This window comes from Gopherus evgoodei, chromosome 1 (assembly GCF_007399415.2).
Source record: "Gopherus evgoodei ecotype Sinaloan lineage chromosome 1, rGopEvg1_v1.p, whole genome shotgun sequence".
NCBI classification, from domain to species: Eukaryota; Metazoa; Chordata; order Testudines; family Testudinidae; genus Gopherus; species Gopherus evgoodei.
The window spans coordinates 4707414-4726683 of NC_044322.1; the positions used below are offsets into that span (position 1 = coordinate 4707414).

The following is a 19270-nucleotide window of genomic DNA, read 5'->3' on the forward strand; positions in this document are numbered from 1 at the left end:
ATCACTCAGCCAGATTCCTCCAATCCCGGGGCGGGTGGGTTGCTCCAGAAGGCCTGGGTTGGCTCAGACATTCTGAGTGCCCGAGCAACGGGTGGCAGCGTCTTGGACTGGTGGCGCTGTCTCACGCCACTCGGAGCTCTTCACGTGTCTGAGGAGCATGGAGCGAATTCCATGCAGCTTCCAGGGGATGACGAGGTGGCCTTAAAGAGATGGCTGCCCTCTGAAAGGGGACTGTAAGCCAACGGCAAGGTGGGAGGCTCCTTATTTATTGTGTCTCAGTCCTTTCCAGACCAGCTTCAAACAAAAAGATTTCTGCTAAGGGATTCTCAGTACTGGGATTATCATCCTGGCCCAGCTGTGCTGGTGGAATGACGTCAAAGTCACTACGCAGTACAGAGATCCCCAGTACTGCCTGCCCTACCAGCTCCCCCAGGATCTGAGAGTCAAGCTGGGTTCCTCCCTTCTTATGCTTCATAACCAAATAAATGGTCCACAGGCCAAATGGCACCCTTAATAGCAAAGGGGTCACGATGGGTTTTCCATGGACTTGCAGACTGGCCCTGTAAATGAACAATTCCATTGATGCCCCCCCCAAACAGACTCCAGCTTCCTCTCCCAGAGCCCTGCTTGCTCTGCAAGGCTAAAGGGGGCTCAGACTTGTGGTCACTAAAGCCAGCAGCTCTGGCTCTGACATGCACAACAGGCAGATCTGCTGAGCAAGGAAGGGCAATTTCTACAAGAACAGCCCCTTACAACTCAAGGGTGTCCTGTCTCTGTATGACTATTAATGATCCCATAGTAATAAACGCCATTAAACTTAGCATGGTGGCATTTGCCCCATTGTCTGTACCCTCCACCAGCCTGATTTTCACCCTCCACCAGCCTGATTTTCAGGTGCTTCTTGCCTGCCACCCTCATGGCAGGTGGAAAACTTCTGCCTGGGGGAAAAGTCGAGTTTTCTCCACTCACTCACCATTCCAAATCAGCTACGGGGATTCTGCTCCAACTCCTCCACATTCCTCCCTCCCAAAAAATGACCCTTTGCACTGAGACCAGATCCTGAACATGTCAGCCCAGAAGATGAGCTTTGTGGAAGGGTAGGAGCATGTGGAAACGGGAATTGGTTACTTAGTCTTAGCGATCGCTACGAGACCACAGCTCAAATGTAGATGCTGTAATACCTAGGATTCATAAGCAGGCTAGCCGCTTGGAACGTGGTGGTAATACTCGGGCTGGAACTTAAATCCTTTTGTTTCAAAGGCCCAGATCCCTGCCACATGAGCTAAAGGAGAATCTCCATTAGCGGTATGGGGGCTATGATAAAGTTGAGCATTTCTGAGGCCTTCAAATAGAGATAGTGGTGCACACAGATAGTGGTGCACACAACTGGTCTAGGAGTGCAGAGTGGCACGCACACACGCTCCAGCTGGCACCTTACCGTGTACGGACATGTCAAAGCCGTTAGACCCCGGCTGGGGAGATAAGCAAGGGCCAGGAGAGATGATTTCCCAACTTCCTACCCCACTTTGTTCTGCATTGTAGGCCTGTGGCGTTGACTACGAGGTGAAAGCTTTCTGTGCAGAGAACCTGGAGGAGAAAATCCACAAGAGGTAAACGGGGCTTATGTTTGTATTGACACCACCCGGCGGCACTGGGGAGAGAACACAGAGCCAGGGGACGTAACGGTTCAGCCAGCTGTGAACAGGCCTTGGAGATCAGCTCTTGGGGAAGCCGGTGCCACTGCCCTGATGGAGCCGAGGATGCTGACACGGCAGGCTGAAAGCGGAGCAGAGCTGTTGCTCGGTCCCATAATGGCGGCTCCACCAACCGGCAGCAGCTGGTCGGTGTTAGTTGGAAATACCAGCGGCTTGCCCTATACACCCCATCCTCCACAGCCATTGATGGCCTTTGTGGGCCTTCCACACGCCTTGTTCTGATATCTAGTCTGCTGCTCGCTTCCTTCCACTCGCCCATGGGGCCAGCGGTTTCCCCCAGCTAGGCAAGGAGCCAGGTTCCCACCCCAGTCTGGTCTGCCCCTCCGAGGGCTGGAGCCCAACTGCCCGCATGGGCTCCAGCTGCGCTAGGCTGGTAGCGTTCCCTACGCCAGCCACTGGGGTGGTTGGTTTCCGTTCGTCCACAGCGCATCCTGACGCAAGTGGGCAGGGACAGGGAACAGTCGCCCTCTCCCCCGAACAGCCGTCGGAAGCTAACTCCATGATCCCCTCGAGCATCTTGTCACCAGCCCAGCAACAGGCAGCAGCAGTGCCCTTTGAACGCAGCTTGTGCTGGAGCTCCCCAGCCCGCAGACAGCACAGAGGGTCTCTGGGTGTATCCTGCTCCAGGGTAGCATCTAGCCCCTCCCAGGTCTCCATGCAGGCGGGGGCAGAGCCCCACACTAACCCCTCGCAGCCCTTGTTGGGTGGCCCAGTGGGTCGCTAGCCCAGAGATTTCCCCCAATGACAGGGAGCACAGCGTTTGGGGCCCGCTGGGGGTGGATGGTGGAAGTGCTAGTCAGAGAGATCCTGTTAGGGGTATGGTGGGGCTGGAGCAGATGCGCTGAGGGAGAACAGCAGGTGAGCTCCAGCGCTGGCAACCCACTGAGCGGCACGGAAGCTGTTTCCCCCTCAGAAACATGACTGGGTTCACAGCTCCCCCCATGTCACAGAGTCATTAAGCTCAGGTAGTAACTGTCCAGGCCTCCCTCTCCGGTAGTTCTAGGCTCTGGTCCCCACTTGTGGCATGGTTACGCTGCCAGACAGATCAGTATTATCCTCCTTGTTATACAGATGGGGAAACTGAGGTACCAAGAGGGTAAATGACCAGACCAAGGAAGCCTGTTATCCAGGGAGCTGTGGGGGGATGGGTTAGCGCTTGTGGCACATGTGTCAGTACTAGTGGGTGCCAACCCCACTCTAGTGTGTAGGAATTGGGTACTAACCCTTTAAATATTGTGACTGCCCTCTAGTGGGCCCCCAGAGCCAATGGCGAGGTAGCTCCTTTGCGTGTTTGTACACCAGTGGCGAGGTAGCTCTCTGTGTGTTTGTACACCAATGGCGAGGTAGCTAGCTTTGGGTGTTTGTACACCAATGGCGAGGTAGCTAGCTTTGGGTGTTTGTACACCAGTGGCGAGGGAGCTAGCTTTGGGTGTTTGTACACCAATGGCGAGGTAGCTAGCTTTGGGTGTTTGTACACCAATGGCGAAGGAGCTCTCTGTGTGTTTGTACACTAATGGCGAGGTAGCTAGCTTTGGGTGTTTGTACACCAGTGGCGAGGGAGCTAGCTTTGGGTGTTTGTACACCAGTGGCGAGGGAGCTAGCTTTGGGTGTTTGTACACCAATGGCGAGGTAGCTAGCTTTGGGTGTTTGTACACCAATGGCGAGGGAGCTAGCTTTGGGTGTTTGTACACCAGTGGCGAGGTAGCTAGCTTTGGGTGTTTGTACACCAGTGGCGAGGTAGCTAGCTTTGGGTGTTTGTACACCAGTGGCGAGGTAGCTAGCTTTGGGTGTTTGTACACCAATGGCGAGGGAGCTAGCTTTGGGTGTTTGTACACCAATGGCGAGGGAGCTAGCTTTGGGTGTTTGTACACCAATGGCGAGGGAGCTCTCTGTGTGTTTGTACACTAATGGCGAGGTAGCTAGCTTTGGGCGTTTGTACACCAGTGGCGAGGTAGCTAGCTTTGGGTGTTTGTACACCAATGGCGAGGGAGCTAGCTTTGGGTGTTTGTACACCAATGGCGAGGGAGCTAGCTTTGGGTGTTTGTACACCAATGGCAAGGGAGCTCTCTGTGTGTTTGTACACTAATGGCGAGGTAGCTAGCTTTGGGTGTTTGTACACCAATGGCGAGGTAGCTAGCTTTGGGTGTTTGTACACCAATGGCGAGGGAGCTAGCTTTGGGTGTTTGTACACTAATGGTGAGGGAGCTAGCTTTGGGTGTTTGTACACCAGTGGCGAGGGAGCTAGCTTTGGGTGTTTGTACACCAATGGCGAGGTAGCTAGCTTTGGGTGTTTGTACACCAATGGCGAGGTAGCTAGCTTTGGGTGTTTGTACACCAGTGGCGAGGGAGCTAGCTTTGGGTGTTTGTACACCAATGGCGAGGTAGCTAGCTTTGGGTGTTTGTACACCAATGGCGAAGGAGCTCTCTGTGTGTTTGTACACTAATGGCGAGGTAGCTAGCTTTGGGTGTTTGTACACCAGTGGCGAGGGAGCTAGCTTTGGGTGTTTGTACACCAGTGGCGAGGGAGCTAGCTTTGGGTGTTTGTACACCAATGGCGAGGTAGCTAGCTTTGGGTGTTTGTACACCAATGGCGAGGGAGCTAGCTTTGGGTGTTTGTACACCAGTGGCGAGGTAGCTAGCTTTGGGTGTTTGTACACCAGTGGCGAGGTAGCTAGCTTTGGGTGTTTGTACACCAGTGGCGAGGTAGCTAGCTTTGGGTGTTTGTACACCAATGGCGAGGGAGCTAGCTTTGGGTGTTTGTACACCAATGGCGAGGGAGCTAGCTTTGGGTGTTTGTACACCAATGGCGAGGGAGCTCTCTGTGTGTTTGTACACTAATGGCGAGGTAGCTAGCTTTGGGCGTTTGTACACCAGTGGCGAGGTAGCTAGCTTTGGGTGTTTGTACACCAATGGCGAGGGAGCTAGCTTTGGGTGTTTGTACACCAATGGCAAGGGAGCTCTCTGTGTGTTTGTACACTAATGGCGAGGTAGCTAGCTTTGGGTGTTTGTACACCAATGGCGAGGTAGCTAGCTTTGGGTGTTTGTACACCAATGGCGAGGGAGCTAGCTTTGGGTGTTTGTACACTAATGGTGAGGGAGCTAGCTTTGGGTGTTTGTACACCAGTGGCGAGGGAGCTAGCTTTGGGTGTTTGTACACCAATGGCGAGGTAGCTAGCTTTGGGTGTTTGTACACCAATGGCGAGGTAGCTAGCTTTGGGTGTTTGTACACCAGTGGCGAGGGAGCTAGCTTTGGGTGTTTGTACGTTTATTAACAGGCTGAGCTGAAGGCCCACTGTGCCCCTGTGCTTTCCTCATGCTCTTAATTAGGCTTGGCAGAATTCAATTTTTATTTTTTTGTCATTTGGATGGATATTACTGGTGTTTCTTTCCAAGTATTTTTCCTGATTTTGATTTAAATTCTCACAGTAACAGGAAGTTCTGGGGGAACCCGACAAGCATTACGTAATGCCAAGCGATGCAGAGATTCCAAAAAGTTCAAGCTCTAGGAACATTAAAACCCAAATCGTGTCTAAAACTCTCGGTTCTCCAGCAGCCTGTTCTTCCTTTGCCTAGCTGTACGTTTTGATTATTGCGCTTGGAGAGCTTTTTGGGTTCGTTTGCATATGTACAGTGAATTTCCAAGCCAGCTGTTAATGTGTGAAGAGCAAAAACACAGGCCCCTTCCTCTCCCACCCCACTGTTTCGTTTCCCCCGCATGTGTGGGTCTATGACACTTTGTGTGTGGGGCTCAATATGACTGGCTGTTGGTGAGGTTGTGTCAGTGTTAGCTGCTGTGACAGGTCCAGGGGAAGTCTGGATGAACTGAGCCTCACTAGAGCCAACACTGAACCTGGCTCTCAGGGAACAGCTGAGAAGCACCCGCCTTCCCAAGCGGGAAGGGAAGGGTGCATTTGCTGACTCCACACAGGCTTGGCCCTGGCTGGGAGAGCCAGCTGCACCATCTTGTGGTCAAAGCGAAGTGACTCACACGCAGACCTTGGAAGCTCCAGCCTGGCTCACCTGAGCCTACAAAGGGGGAGTTGCCACTGGTGGTGTTTCTGTGCCTGTCCCGTCAGGAGGTGACAGGAACCTTGTATTTCATTCGCCCTGAGCACATGTCCTGACGTGCTGTGACAGTGGCGCATGATTGATGGGGGGATTTGGCCTGAGCCAAGTCAAGTGACTGAGTCACCTAGTGGTTAGAACTGAGTGTGGTAACAAGGGTCCTGTCCTTAGCGCTGCCTCTAAAAAGTCACTTCCCCTGTCTCCCTGCAGCTGGCTAAAGGCAGGATCCAAGGAGTCGGACTGGGCTGGGAAGGGGCTCGTGGAGCCCTGAGGCGCTGCCAGGAAAGAAGGGTGAAAGAGAGGGAGATGGGAGGCCGCTTTGATTTGTTGGCGCCATGGCAGGACTGGATCAGGTTCCGCGTCATTCTGACCCCACCCCTGGCTCTGGGTCTCAGCCCCTCCCTCAGGAAGAGGTGGTTAAAACTCTCCCTCCCCCTGAGGGGGGTTGGCAGGGTTAATTGGTCTGAGTTCGGGGCAGATCCCTGCAGGCTCGGGCTCAGCCTCTGCTTCCACATGTGCTGGCAGGAATTCCGTGCGCCTGGTGATCCGCAAAGTGCAGTACGCGCCGGAGCGACCGGGCCCCCAGCCCATGGCAGAGACCACCAGGCAGTTCCTAATGTCCGACAAGCCGCTGCATCTGGAGGCGTCCCTGGACAAGGAGGTACGACACACCCCACCTATCCCTGGGGCTGCTGTGCCACTCGGCAGCGTGGGGCCCTCACGCCGGTGCCTAACGGCTGCCCTGAGCCCTTCGAACGAGGAGCAGGTCCCAAGGGAAATACTGGGGAAATATCCTGGTGCCCAACTTCACAGCAGGTGCAAACGGGTTCCACACCATGGAAGCCCTCCCACCCCACCGCTTAATGCAGTGCTGAGTGCGGCCCTGGGCCTGGTGATTCAACACCGCAAAGGGTTGGCAGAGACCCTGGCTGTTTGATCCCCGCACGGCTCTTGCTGGGGGGAGACCTTCTGTGGGTTGTTAATAAACATTGGTGTGAGGGTCCCCCTCCACAAGCCATCCCCTGATTGGGGGGTGCCCTGACCTGCACAGGCAGGAAGCCCCCTCACACCTGCCTCCTGCTGACATGGGCCGGGGCCCTTGTTCCTGCAGATTTACTACCATGGCGAGCCAATCAACGTCAACGTCCATGTGACAAACAATACAAACAAGACAGTGAAGAAGATTAAAATCTCAGGTAAAGGGGGCGCCTGTGTCACGGAGTGTGGGGGAGTCCGGCCCTGCACCCCTCTTCCTGGGACCCACAGTGACTCTCAGCCAGCCAGTAAAACAGAAGGTTTATTGGACAACAGGAACACCGGTTACAGCACAGCTTGCAGGCACAGTCAGGACCCCTCCACCGAGTCCTTCTGGGCTTTCAGGGTGCTTGGATCCTAGCTAGGATACCCTGAATTCCGCCCACACAGCCCCAAGCCCAAACTCAAACTGCTTCCCTCCTGCCACTCCCTTCCTTTGTCCCCTTCCCGGGCAAAGGTGTTGACCTTTCCCCTCCCTTACCTAGCTCAGGTTACAGGCCCTGGCATCGTCCATCCCCTAAAGTCCTCCCCTGCTCTCCCACTCCCCACACAGACAGCCCCTACTGCATCACATCTCTCCCCCCTTCGAGACTGAACTGAGCGGGGTCACTCTGCCCAGTGACCTGGGGAAGTTCAGGGCCCCCTCTCCGGGACAACGCATCCGCTGTCAGGTTGGCACTTCCCTTCACATGGACCACGTCCATGTCATAGTCCTGCAGGAGCAGGCTCCACCTCAGGAGCTTGGCGTTGGCTCCTTTCATCTGGTGCAGCCAGGTCAGGGGAGAGTGGTCGGTGTACATGGTGAAGTGTCGCCTAAAGAGATATGGCTCTAGTTTCTTAAGGGCCCACACCATGGCCAGGCATTCCTTCTCGATGGCCGCGTAGCTTTGTTCCCGGGGTAGCAGCTTCTTACTCAGGTACACGATAGGGTGTCTCTCCCCCTTTTCATCCTCCTGCATTAACACTGCCCCCAGTCCCGTGTCTGAGGCATCAGTGAACACCATAAAGGGTTTGTCAAAATCTGGGTTTGCCAGAACTGGGCCACTAACCAGAGCCTCCTTCAGCGCCCGGAAAGCCTCCTGGCACTGCTCAGTCCAGATCACCTTGTCTGGCTTCCCCTTTTTGCACAGTTCAGTGATGGGGCCGGCTATGGCACTAAAGTGGGGCACGAACCTTCGATAGTACCCCGCCATCCCAATAAAGGCCTGGACCTGCTTTTGGTTTGGGGAGCAGGCCAGTCTCTGATCACCTCCACCTTGGCTGGTTCCGGCTTCAGGCAGCCGCTCCCCACCCGATGGCCCAGGTAAGATACTTCAGCCATCCCCACCTTGCACTTCTCAGCCTTTACTGTTAACCCAGCCTTTCGGAGTCGGTCTAGGACTTGTTTAACCTGGGACATGTGGTCCTCCCAGGTCTGGCTAAAGATGCAGATGTCGTCAATATACGCCACGGCAAAACTCTCCATCCCCCTCAGTAGCTGATCCACCAGGCGCTGGAAGGTGGCCGGCGCGCCCTTGAGGCCGAAGGGCAGGGTCAGAAACTCATAGAGCCCCAGAGGGGTGATAAAGGCCGATTTCAGCCTGGCATCTGCGTCCAGCGGCACTTGCCAGTAGCCTTTGGTAAGATCCATAGTGGTGAGGTACCGAGCACCTCCCAGCTTGTCTAGGAGCTCGTCAGGCCTGGGCATAGGGTAGGCATCAGATACGATGATAGCATTGAGCTTTCGATAGTCCACACAGAACCGGATTGACCCATCCTTCTTGGGGACTAGCACCACTGGCGAGGCCCAAGGGCTGGAAGACGGCTGGATCACCCCTAAAGCCAGCATGTCCCTGACCTCTCTTTCAAGATCCTGGGCAGTTTTCCCAGTGACCCGAAAAGGGGAGCATCTTATAGGGGCATGTGACCCGGTCTCCACCCGGTGGACAGTCAAATTAGTGCGTCCAGGCTGGTTGGAAAACAGCTGTCAATACAGATGCAGCACCCCTCTGATCTCAGCGTGCTGGCCCGGGGTCAGTTGCTCAGAGAGGGGAATCGCCCCCAGGGGGGAACCAGCTTTTGTCCCAGGGAATAGATCCACTCAGGGGTCATCTCCCTGTCCCTCCCAATGTCCACACACGGCCAACACCAGATTCCCCCTGTCATAGTATGGTTTCATCATGTTCACATGGTACACCCGACGGTGATGTGCCCGGTTTGACAGCTCCACCACATAGTTTACCTCATTCAGTTGCTTGATAACCTTGAAGGGCCCTTCCCAGGCGGCCTGGAGTTTGTTTCTCCTCACGGGGATAAGAACCATCACCTGATCCCCGGTGGCGAAGGCACGGGCTCGTGCTGTGCGGTCATACCAGACCTTCTGCCTCCTCTGGGCTCGGGCCAGATTCTCCCTGGCCAGGCCCATGAGCTCGGCCAGTCTTTCCCGGAAGGTCAGGACATACTCCACCACTGACTCTCCCTCGGGAGCGGCCTTCCCCTCCCATTCGTCCCTCATCAGGTCTAGGGGCCCCCTCACCCGCCTTCCATACAACAGTTCGAAAGGTGAAAACCCAGTAGATTCCTGGGGTACCTCCCTGTACGCAAACAGCAGGTGAGGTTAGTACTTGTCCCAATCTTGCGGATGCTGGTTTATAAATGTTTTTAGCATCATCTTCAGCGTCCCGTTGAACCTTTCTACCAGCCCGTTGGACTGGGGGTGATACGCTGAGGCCCAGTTGTGCTGGACCCCACATTTCTGCCATAAGGACCGGAGCAGGGCCGACATGAAGTTGGACCCCTGGTCTGTTAAGACCTCCTTGGGGAACCCCACCCGGCTGAAAATTGTCAGCAGCGCATCTGCCACTGTGTCTGCTTCGATAGAGGACAAGGCCACCGCCTCGGGGTAGCGAGTGGCAAAATCCACCACCACCAGGATGTATTTCTTCCCTGACCGGGTCGTCTTGCTGAGGGGTCCCACTATGTCCATGGCCACCTTCTGGAAAGGTTCTTCTATGATGGGTAAAGGCCTCAAAGCCGCTTTCCCCTTGTCCCGGGCCTTCCCCACCCTCTGGCAGGGGTCACAGGATTGGCAGTACTGTCGGACATGGGTAAAGACCCCAGGCCAGTAAAAGTTTTGTAGCAGCCTCTGCCTGGTGCGCCGGATTCCCTGGTGCCCTGCGAGAGGGATGTCATGGGCCAGGTACAACAGCTTGTGACGGAACTTCTGGGGAACCACCAGCTGCCTCCTGATCCCCCATGACTCTACTTCCCCTGGGGGAGCCCATTCTCGGTACAGGAACCCCTTCTCCCACAGGAACCTCTCCTTGCAACCTCTCCTCATGGTCTGTACCGCACTAAGGTCAGCCCGGTCCCTGTGCTTCCGCAAGGAGGGATCTTTCTGCAACTCGGCCTGGAACTCAGCAGCTGGGACAGGAATGGGGACCGGCTCTCTCTTGCGGGCTGGGTCTGAGGCCGCAGCCTCTCTGCACTGTGCCCCTGGGCGTTCCCCGCTCCCTGAGTTAGGGTCCTGCACCTCAGGTCGAGTACCTTCCCCGTTGTCGGGGAGCAGGGCCATTTGCCGACTCTGACTACGAGTCACGACCAGGGCACTCTGGGTGTTACTAGGCCAGTCCTCAAGGTCCCCTCCCATTAACACGTCAGTGGGCAAATATTGGTGTACCCCCACATCCTTGGGGCCCTCCTTGGCCCCCCATTTCAGGTGTACCCTTGCCACGGGTACCTTGAATGGGGTCACGCCCACGCCCATCATGGTCAGGTAGGTGTCAGGCACCATCCGATCTGAGGCCACCACCTCGGGCCGGGCCAGCGTCACCTCTGCGCCTGTGTCCCAGTACCCAGTGACCTTCCTCCCATCCACTTCCAGGGAAACAATGCACTCTTTCCGGAGGGGCAGCCCTGCACCCACCCGGTAAACCAAAAACCCGGAACCTGGAGCATCCACAGGTGGTATGTTGCCAACCCCCCTTTCCTGGGAATGTAGCCCCTCCTCCGATTGGGTTTTTACCCAGTCCACCCTCTGCCGGTTGGGTCTGCTTGGTCTGTCCCTGAGCTTGGGGCACTGGGCCCGTATGGGACCTCGTTGGCCACAGCGATAGCAGCCCATATCTCGTGGGTCCCCTTGAGTGGGTCGGAGGGACCTGCCGCTGGATGTTCCCCTTTTGGGGGGGTTCTCCATAGGCCCCCTTTGGGAGGTCACATGATGACTCTCTCTCTGTGTTGAGGCAGGCCTGCTCCTTCGAGAGTCCTCCCTGCCATCCCCTGCCCGACTGTCCACAAATTGGTCGGCCAGCTGGCCTGCATGCTGTGGGTTCTCCGGCTTCTGGTCCATCAACCACAGCCTCAGGTCGGACGGGCACTGCTCGTACAGGTGCTCCAGTATGAATAGGTCAAGCAGGTCCTCTTTAGTTTGGGCCCCAGCTGTCCACTTGCGGGCATACCCCTGCGCCCGGTTGACCAGTTGTAGGTATGTGACCTCACGGGTTTTACGCAGGCTCTGGAACTTTTTCCGGTACATCTCAGGAGTCAGCCCAAACTCGCGGAGCAGGGCCTGTTTGAACAGTTCGTAGTCCCCTGCCTCCGCCCCTTTCAGTCGGCTGTACACCTCCACGGCTGTGGAGTCCAGTAAGGGGGTGAGAACTGCGATCCTGTCTGCAGGGTCAACCCTGTGCAGCTCGCAGGCATTCTCAAAGGCCGTCAGGAAGGTATCTATGTCCTCCCCCTCCTTACGCCGGGGCAGCAAGTGCTTATCAAAGCTCTTTGTAGGCTTGGGTCCCCCCTCACTCACCGCAGCCGGAGCCTCACTTTTCCTCAGCCGGGCCAGGTCCAGCTCATGTTTACGCTGTTTCTCCTTCTCCTCCCACTCACGCTGGCGCTGGTTCTCCTCATGTTTACGCTGGTTCTCCTCATGTTCACGCTGTTTCGCCTTCTCCTCCAGCTCTCGCCTCTTTAACTCGAGTTCTTCCCGTCTCAGCTCCCTTTCATATTCCAGCCGCCTCCGCTCCACGGATGCCGAGCGTTGCCGGGAGGATCCCCTGCTGGGGGGTGAGCTTCGCCGTGAGTCTCCCCTGCTGGCCGGGGGTGTCACGGTGCCCTCGGTATACACTGGGCTCCTCCCCGCCCTTCCCCTACACCTAGGAAGGGGGGGTCTCGGGAAGCCCTCGTCTGCCGGCTGACCACTCCCAGCGGGGACAGACACTGGTGCCTGCGCTGCATCTCAGAGACAGGGCTCGGTTCATTCCTGTGGTCTCCCTGCTCCAGCTGGGCAATCAGCTGGTCCTTGCTGAGCCTCCCCGGGCGCAACCCCCTCTGCTTGCACAGCTCCAGCAGGTCGCACTTGCGCCGCTTGGCATACATCTTCCTGCTGGCCACTCACAGGCCGGGGTGCTCGCCGCTCCCCACGGTTTCCAGGGGGACCCCTAGTGCACCAGCCCTTCGTGAAGTCACCACCTCTCTGCCAGGGTCGAGCTGCAGACTCCTCCGCCCCTGGGACTGCTCACTGCAATCCCCCGGGGGACCCTGTTACTGCAAAGTCCTTCTCACTGGGCACACACTCCCAGGGGTTAACCACCCCTTCGTTTTACTGCTCCCCAGTCACTTACTGCAGGAAGCGCCGTCCACGGGGTGCAGTATCTCCCGCCGCTGCCACCAGTTGTCACGGAGTGTGGGGGAGTCCGGTCCTGCACCCGTCTTCCTGGGACCCACAGTGACTCTCGGCCAGCCAGTAAAACAGAAGGTTTATTGGACAACAGGAACACAGGTTACAGCAGAGCTTGCAGGCACAGTCAGGACCCCTCCACCGAGTCCTTCTGGGCTTTCAGGGTGCTTGGATCCTAGCTAGGATACCCTGAATTCCGCCCACACAGCCCCAAGCCAAAACTCAAACTGCTTCCCTCCTGCCACTCCCTTCCTTTGTTCCCCTTCCCGGGCAAAGGTGTTGACCTTTCCCCTCCCTTACCTAGCTCAGGTTACAGGCCCTGGCATCGTCCATTCCCTAAAGTCCTCCTCTGCTCTCCCACTCCCCACACAGACAGTCCCTACTGCATCACAGCCTGCATTCCCTGTATCGGCTGCGCACAATGGCAGGAGGGGACCGTCACAAGCTGTCGCAGCTGGGCTACCCCCTCCTTCCATTGGGGTCCCTTGAAACCCTCTCCCCGGCCTTCCCTGACCCCCAGCAGCTGCCCTGACCCTCCCCCACATGCTGAATCCCTCCCCCGGGCCCGTAAATGGGGAGGAATGGCCAACGTTGGGAAGAACTGAGGAACAACATGCAGGACATGGCCACACTGCGATAAAACCCCCATGGCACTGAGTCTCAGCGCCCAGATCAGCTGGCTCGAGCTGGGGCTGGAGAGCCATAAAATTGCAGTGTCGCTGCTCAGGCTGGAGCCCAGGTTCTGAGACCCTTCCCCCCACATGGAGTCTCAGAGCCCAGGCGCCAGCCTGAGCCCTAGGAGCCTGAGTCAACTGACCCGGGCCAGCCGTGGGTCCTTTGTTTCTGCACAGGCACAGGCACCGACTCCGGGGTGTTCTGGGGCTGAAGCACCCACAGAAAAAAATACTGGGTGCTCAGTACCCACTGGCAGCCCTGCGGATCAGCTTCTCCCCCTCCCCCCAGCACCTCCTACCCTCCACGATCAGCTGTTCCACGGCATGCAGGAGGTGCTGGGAGGGAGGGGGAGGTGCGGGGGCAGAACGGGGCGGGGCACGGGTGGGGCAGGAAGAGGCCAGGCGATGCTGGAGCAACAAGGATTAATGAGATCCTTGTATGTATAAACCAGGGCGCAGTGAGTAGGGAGGCGATCTTACCTCTGTATACTGCGCTAGTGAGACCAGTACTGGAATACTGGGTCTAGAGCTGGTGTCCCCACTTTGAAAAGGATGGATATGGTACAGAGCCACAGAGTGATCCGAGGGCTGGAGAAAAGGCTTCAGATGAGACTCAAAGAGCTCCGTTCGTTTGGTTTATCAAAAAGGTTGTGAGATGACTTGATGACAGGGTATAAGTACTTTAATGGGGCAAAAATAATGGGTGCTAACAGGCTCTTTGATCTAGCTCAGGGGTTCTCAAACTGTGGGTCTGAACCCCCTGAGGTTATTACGTGGGGGTCGTGAGTACATGCACGAAACAGACAGCAACTACTATGAAACAGCTAATTTAAATCTAGCGTTTTAGAAAATTACACACTCCTTTCCCTTGCAATGTAGTGCATTTACTTCAAAAAGTATTATAAACATCTCATGCAGTGATCGTTGTTCCTCAACAATATATATGTTTGTATTGTCACCACATGAAGGAAATTGGACTCTGAGGACTGTAGTATTGTGTTGTGCAGGTTTGTGATCTTGAGACTAAAAGGGTGAGACTGAGGCAACATGAGAGGGTCGATATTAACAAACGTACAAAGATCACTTTCCACAGCAGACCCGCTAGCTAATAAGCCTGCTGTGAAAAGTCATTTCTGGATAGTTGTTAATATCACTTTCCACAGCCTCCCAGCTAGCTAGCAAGTCTGCTGTGAAAAGTGATATTAACAAACATACAGCTGCACCTTTCCGCAGCAGACTTGGTGCCCCATTGCCCCCCCCAACTTCTGCAGTGCTGCTGCCGAGCTCTGAAGGCAGCACTGCTGCCAACAGCAGCACAGGGAGCAATGGGGCCCTGGGTCTGCTGTGAAAAGTGAGACTGACAAAGTTTCTTCACGTGTCCTCCCCACCCCCCCAGGATTAAACAGTAACTATTAAAGAGAGAACTTGTCTGCTTATAACGATAATTCGACAAAAATGTGTTTTAGTCATAATTTCAAAGCGGTGAGAAAAGGTCAGTTCTCTTTAAACAATAGGATTATAAATTTAGCATTTAAAATAGTGTTACATATCAAAACTGTTGTTTTTAATTTATAAGACGGGGTCACCCTAAGAGACTTGCTGTCTGACAGGGGTCGCCAATACAAGAAGTTTGAGAACCACTGATCTAGCTGACGAAGGCAGACCAAGAACCAGTGGCTGGAGGCTGAATCCAGACGCATTCAAATTAGAAATAAGACTCAAATGTCTAACTGTGAAGGTGATTAGCAACTGAAACCAACTCCCAAGGGAAGTGGTGGATTCTCCATCTTTTGATGTCTTCAGATCCAGACTGGCTGCCTTTCTGGGAGACGTGCCTTCGCCAAACACAAGTTTAACTTTGCTCAAACACAAGTTAACGGGCTCAGTAGGGAGGTAACTGGGTAAAATGTAATGGCGTGTGATAGGCAGGAGGGCAGAGTAGAAGATCTAAAAGTACCTTTTAGCCTTAAACTCTATATAAGATGTTATGCACTAAATGTCCAGGTGTGTCTTCCTGTCCCCATTCTCCCATGTCATTGCTGGGCTGCGGTACCAGGAATAGGGGGTGGGGGGAGGGTGATCCCTTATGTCTCACTATCCCCAGAAGTGGTGCTGAGACCAGCCGCCACTGCCTGTGGTGCCACCACATGTCCTGGCTGCCCAACAACATGGCACAGGTTGGCCGGTGCTCTCACGCCTGCTGCACTGAAGCACACCCTAACCATGGGGTCTGTCTCTCCTCCCCAGTGCGCCAGTACGCGGACATCTGCCTGTTCAACACTGCTCAGTACAAGTGCCCCGTGGCTGTGGAAGAGGCAGAGTGAGTATGCCCACTTGCTTCGTTTGGTGGCATCACGCTGTGCTAGTCTCCAGAGACCAGGTCACATCTCGCCCTGCTGGGGCTCTCCACTGAGCCCAAGGTTAGCAGGGGAGCTCAGATTTTTATGGTTCTCGTCTGCTTCCTACAAGCTTGAGGACCATAAAAGAACCGATCTCCAGGATTATGCAAAACTGGTCTCTTCTGACTCACAGCCCTGCGCCCCGTGTGTGTGCCAGAGTCAGAGCAGCTGAGTTTACTTACGTAAATAAAGCTTATGTGGTGGGGTGAAGGAGAGAAAGAACTGATTGGCTAGACCAGGGGTGGGCAAACCTTTTGGCCTGAGGGCCACATCGGGGTTGCACAAACGTATTTAGGGCTGGGTAGTGAAGGCTGTGCCTCCCCAAACAGCCTGGCCCCCGCCCCCATCCGCCCCCTCCCACTTCCCACCCCCTGACTGCCCCCCTCAGAACCCTCAACCCATCCAAATCCCCTGCTCCTTGTCCCCTGACCGCCCCCTCCCAGGACCCCCTTCCCCTATCCAATCCCCCTGCTCCCTGTCCCGACTGCCCCGACCCCTATCCACACCCCCGCCCACTGACAGCCCCCCCAGGACTCCCACCCCCGATCCAACCACCCTCTGCTCCTCGTACCCTGACTACCCCCTCCCGGGACCCCCCCATAACTGCCCCCCCCGGATCTCACTCCCTCATCTAACCCCTCCGTCCCGACTGCCCTCCCGACCCCTATCCACATACCCCCCTGACAGGCTCCCTGGGACTCCCACTCCCAACCCTCCCTGTTCTCCATCCCCTGACCGCCCCCCCAGAACCTCCACCCCATCCAACCACCCCCTGCTCCCTGAGTGCCCCTCAGGACCCCCCGGTCCCTTATCCAACCCCTCCCCCGCCACTCCCTACCCCCTTACCAGCAGCAGGAGCTCACAGCCACGCCACCTGGCCAGAGCCAACTGCACTCCCCACGCTGCCCAGCAGGACCGGCGGGCCAAAGCACGACCCACATGGCAGCATGGCTGTGGGGGAGGGGGGAAAGTGAGGGAGGGGCCAGGGACTAGGCTCCTCAGCTGGGAGCTCAGGGGCTGGGTAGGACAGTCCCATGGGTCATATGTGGCCCAGGGGCTGTAGTTTGCCCATGGGGCTGGGGAGGAAGGCCTGTTCTGAGGCATAGGAAGAACTTTGACTGGGTAAATGGAGTGATGTGATGTGATCTGATGGAAAGGGATACGCTGTTCTTTTTTTTTTTTTTTTTTTAAAGGAAATGTTAGCACTGTTTCTTTTCCCCCCTCTGAACTTGGGCCTGCTGATTTGCCATGGCTTTACTGCTTTTCACTCCAGTCGGTCATGTTCTGAGTCCAGGATCTTTAATGTTGCTGGTGTGTAAAGACCCCAGCTTGACTTGTAAGGCCCAGGCTGAGTTTGGTGGAGAAACATCTCTTGACTTGTGATCTGGAGTCCTTGAGACAAGAAACAGGGAGGCCCCACGGTGGTATTTTTAGACCGTCCCTGTAAATAGCACTGGATGCGTATAGTGCTGTTGCATTGTCATGTCGTGACATGGCTCAGAGTTGTGATATTCCATCACCCCTGGGGAGGTGGCATCAATATGCCGTGGAAAGCTGCAGACGTTGTAACGCAGCGTCACTGCTGCACATAACAGAGCGATTCTGCTCTGCTTGGGGCCATGGCAGCCTTTGTTTGGACTGGCTTTTGATCACATCTCAAAACTCAGAGTGAAACGCAGTCAAAACCACTGAGCGTTACATGGCTCCTGCCTGAAATCTCTTGGTCAGCTGGCAACTTGCTCTGAGTTCCCTTGAAAGATGGGGGGTCGTAGGTGAATTTCAGTTTTCGGGTGTTGTCAGGAATCTGCAGCGAACACCGTTTCTTGCGATTGTCCTGTGAAGGGTGAGATGGGCTTGTTCAGAGCCCCATGGGTAGTTCTTGCATAAGGATTTCACTGTGTCACAGAGAGGAAGCCACGTCCCAGCTCCACAATGGGAACCACCGTGATGGTGTCAGGCATTCACATGATCTCCAGTGGGATTTGCCGCTGCATTGTGCTTCAGAGACTTTCCTTTCTCCTAGAGAGATGGGAGCTCTAGGACCTGATGGGGAGGTGCGGGTGTTGGTTTGGTCCCATGTTACCTTAGTTTCATTCTCCCACGTTGTTGCCCTCAGTGATGTGGTGGCTCCGAGTTCGACGTTCTGCAAAGTCTACACGCTGACCCCCTTTCTCGCCAACAACCGGGAGAAGCGGGGCCTGGCCCTGGATGGGAAGCTTAAACATGAAGACACCAATCTGGCTTCCAGCACGTTGTGAGAGCTCCTTCCTCCCTGCCCTGCATGTCTGAGTGGTTTGTTTCTCCCAGCAATGCAGCTGGGTCACCTAAAGAATGACCATCGTGAAGAATCTCTGTGCTACTAAACACCAGCTGAGGCGCCAGTCCTGCAGAGCACTTGGCCTTAACTCTAAGTACACGAGTAGCCCTGTTGATGTCAATACCAGCTGGCTTCAGTGGGGCTGCCCATGGGCTAAACATGTGCTCAAGTGCTTTGCTGCATTGGGGTTGGAACCTCAGTGTTGGCACCAGGATCAGATGTCGTAGAAGTGAGACATTTAAAAGTGCCCTGGCCAGGGCCCTGTTGGATACCCTGTAGGGGCAGTACTGCAGTGCCTGCCTGCCTTTCAAGGGATGGCATGGGAGACCTAATGGTAGCGCTTTCTATTGCTAATTTCTGGGATTCTAAAAAGATGATTGCAAAAACTTTCACACCTGGCTGCTTAAAGGTAGACACCCCCCCCAAATGCCACTCTAGGTCCCCACAATGGATTGAGGAGCCTGCGCACCCAGGTTTGAAAACTTCTGCCAAAGTCCTTAGCTAGTCACTCTGGGTGGGATTTACAAAGGTATTTAGGTGCCTAACCCTCCTCGCTTTCACTTTCTATTGATTTTCCTTTGTGTGTATGTCTCTTTCCTTCCATTATCAGAGGAGAGCCTGGGAGAGCCTCTGGGATGGTTAGAGTGAGGAGCCCATTTTCACTCCCAAAACTGTTTGGCTGATTTTCACTTCACCTATTTGTTGCGGGTGAAAAGGGTGTAATTTTCCAAATTTGACATCCCTTCCCAGTTAGACTAACAGATGTATTGGAGCATAAGCTTTCGTGGGTGAATACCCACTTCGTCAGAGGCATGCACAGACGTATTCACCCATGAAAGCTCATGCTCCAATATTTCTGTTAGTCTATAAGGTGTTATAGGACTCTTTGTCGCTTTTTACAGATCCAGACTAACACGGCTACCCCTCTGATACTTCCCAGTTAGTCACTTTTCCCTTTTAAATATGTGAAATTTCAAAATGTTGCCTGATTCCCTGAGGAAACTGCTGCCATTTTTCAAAACTGTGGTGAGGTTTGGAGAATTGGGAGATGGCCTCGTATTGTGAGTCTGTGTTTGGGTACTTTGTGGGGAAGGGGAGCTACTATTTTCATCTGGTTCTAATACAAACTCCTGGCAGTCGTTTCCTTACAAATCCCTCATCTGTTCTTTCTTCTAGACTAAGAGATGGAGCCAATAAGGAGATTCTGGGAATCATTGTCTCATATAAAGTGAAAGTGAAGCTGGTGGTGTCTCGGGGAGGGTGAGTATCTTCTTACTTCTGCGGCCAGTCGCAGCCAGGAAAAATCAAACCAACCTTTCCTTTGCACCAAACGAAGGCAAGGGCAACTTGCTGCAAATGTATCCAGTCACTTAGAGCTCTGCCTTCATAGACCACGCTCTCCTGCACATGAT

The 19270-nt window shown here is 55.0% G+C and overlaps 1 protein-coding gene across 1 annotated transcript in view; it reads left to right on the forward strand.

The window, feature by feature from the left end:
- LOC115648253 (beta-arrestin-1) overlaps nucleotides 1-19270 on the forward strand; it is a 92926-nt gene that overhangs the window by 58220 nt on the left and 15436 nt on the right. The window contains exons 8-13 of the mRNA XM_030555567.1: nucleotides 1543-1610; nucleotides 6306-6441; nucleotides 6892-6976; nucleotides 15390-15462; nucleotides 17658-17795; nucleotides 19035-19118. Coding sequence (XP_030411427.1) covers nucleotides 1543-1610; nucleotides 6306-6441; nucleotides 6892-6976; nucleotides 15390-15462; nucleotides 17658-17795; nucleotides 19035-19118 — 584 coding nt within the window. The remainder of the gene's footprint in view (nucleotides 1-1542; nucleotides 1611-6305; nucleotides 6442-6891; nucleotides 6977-15389; nucleotides 15463-17657; nucleotides 17796-19034; nucleotides 19119-19270) is intronic.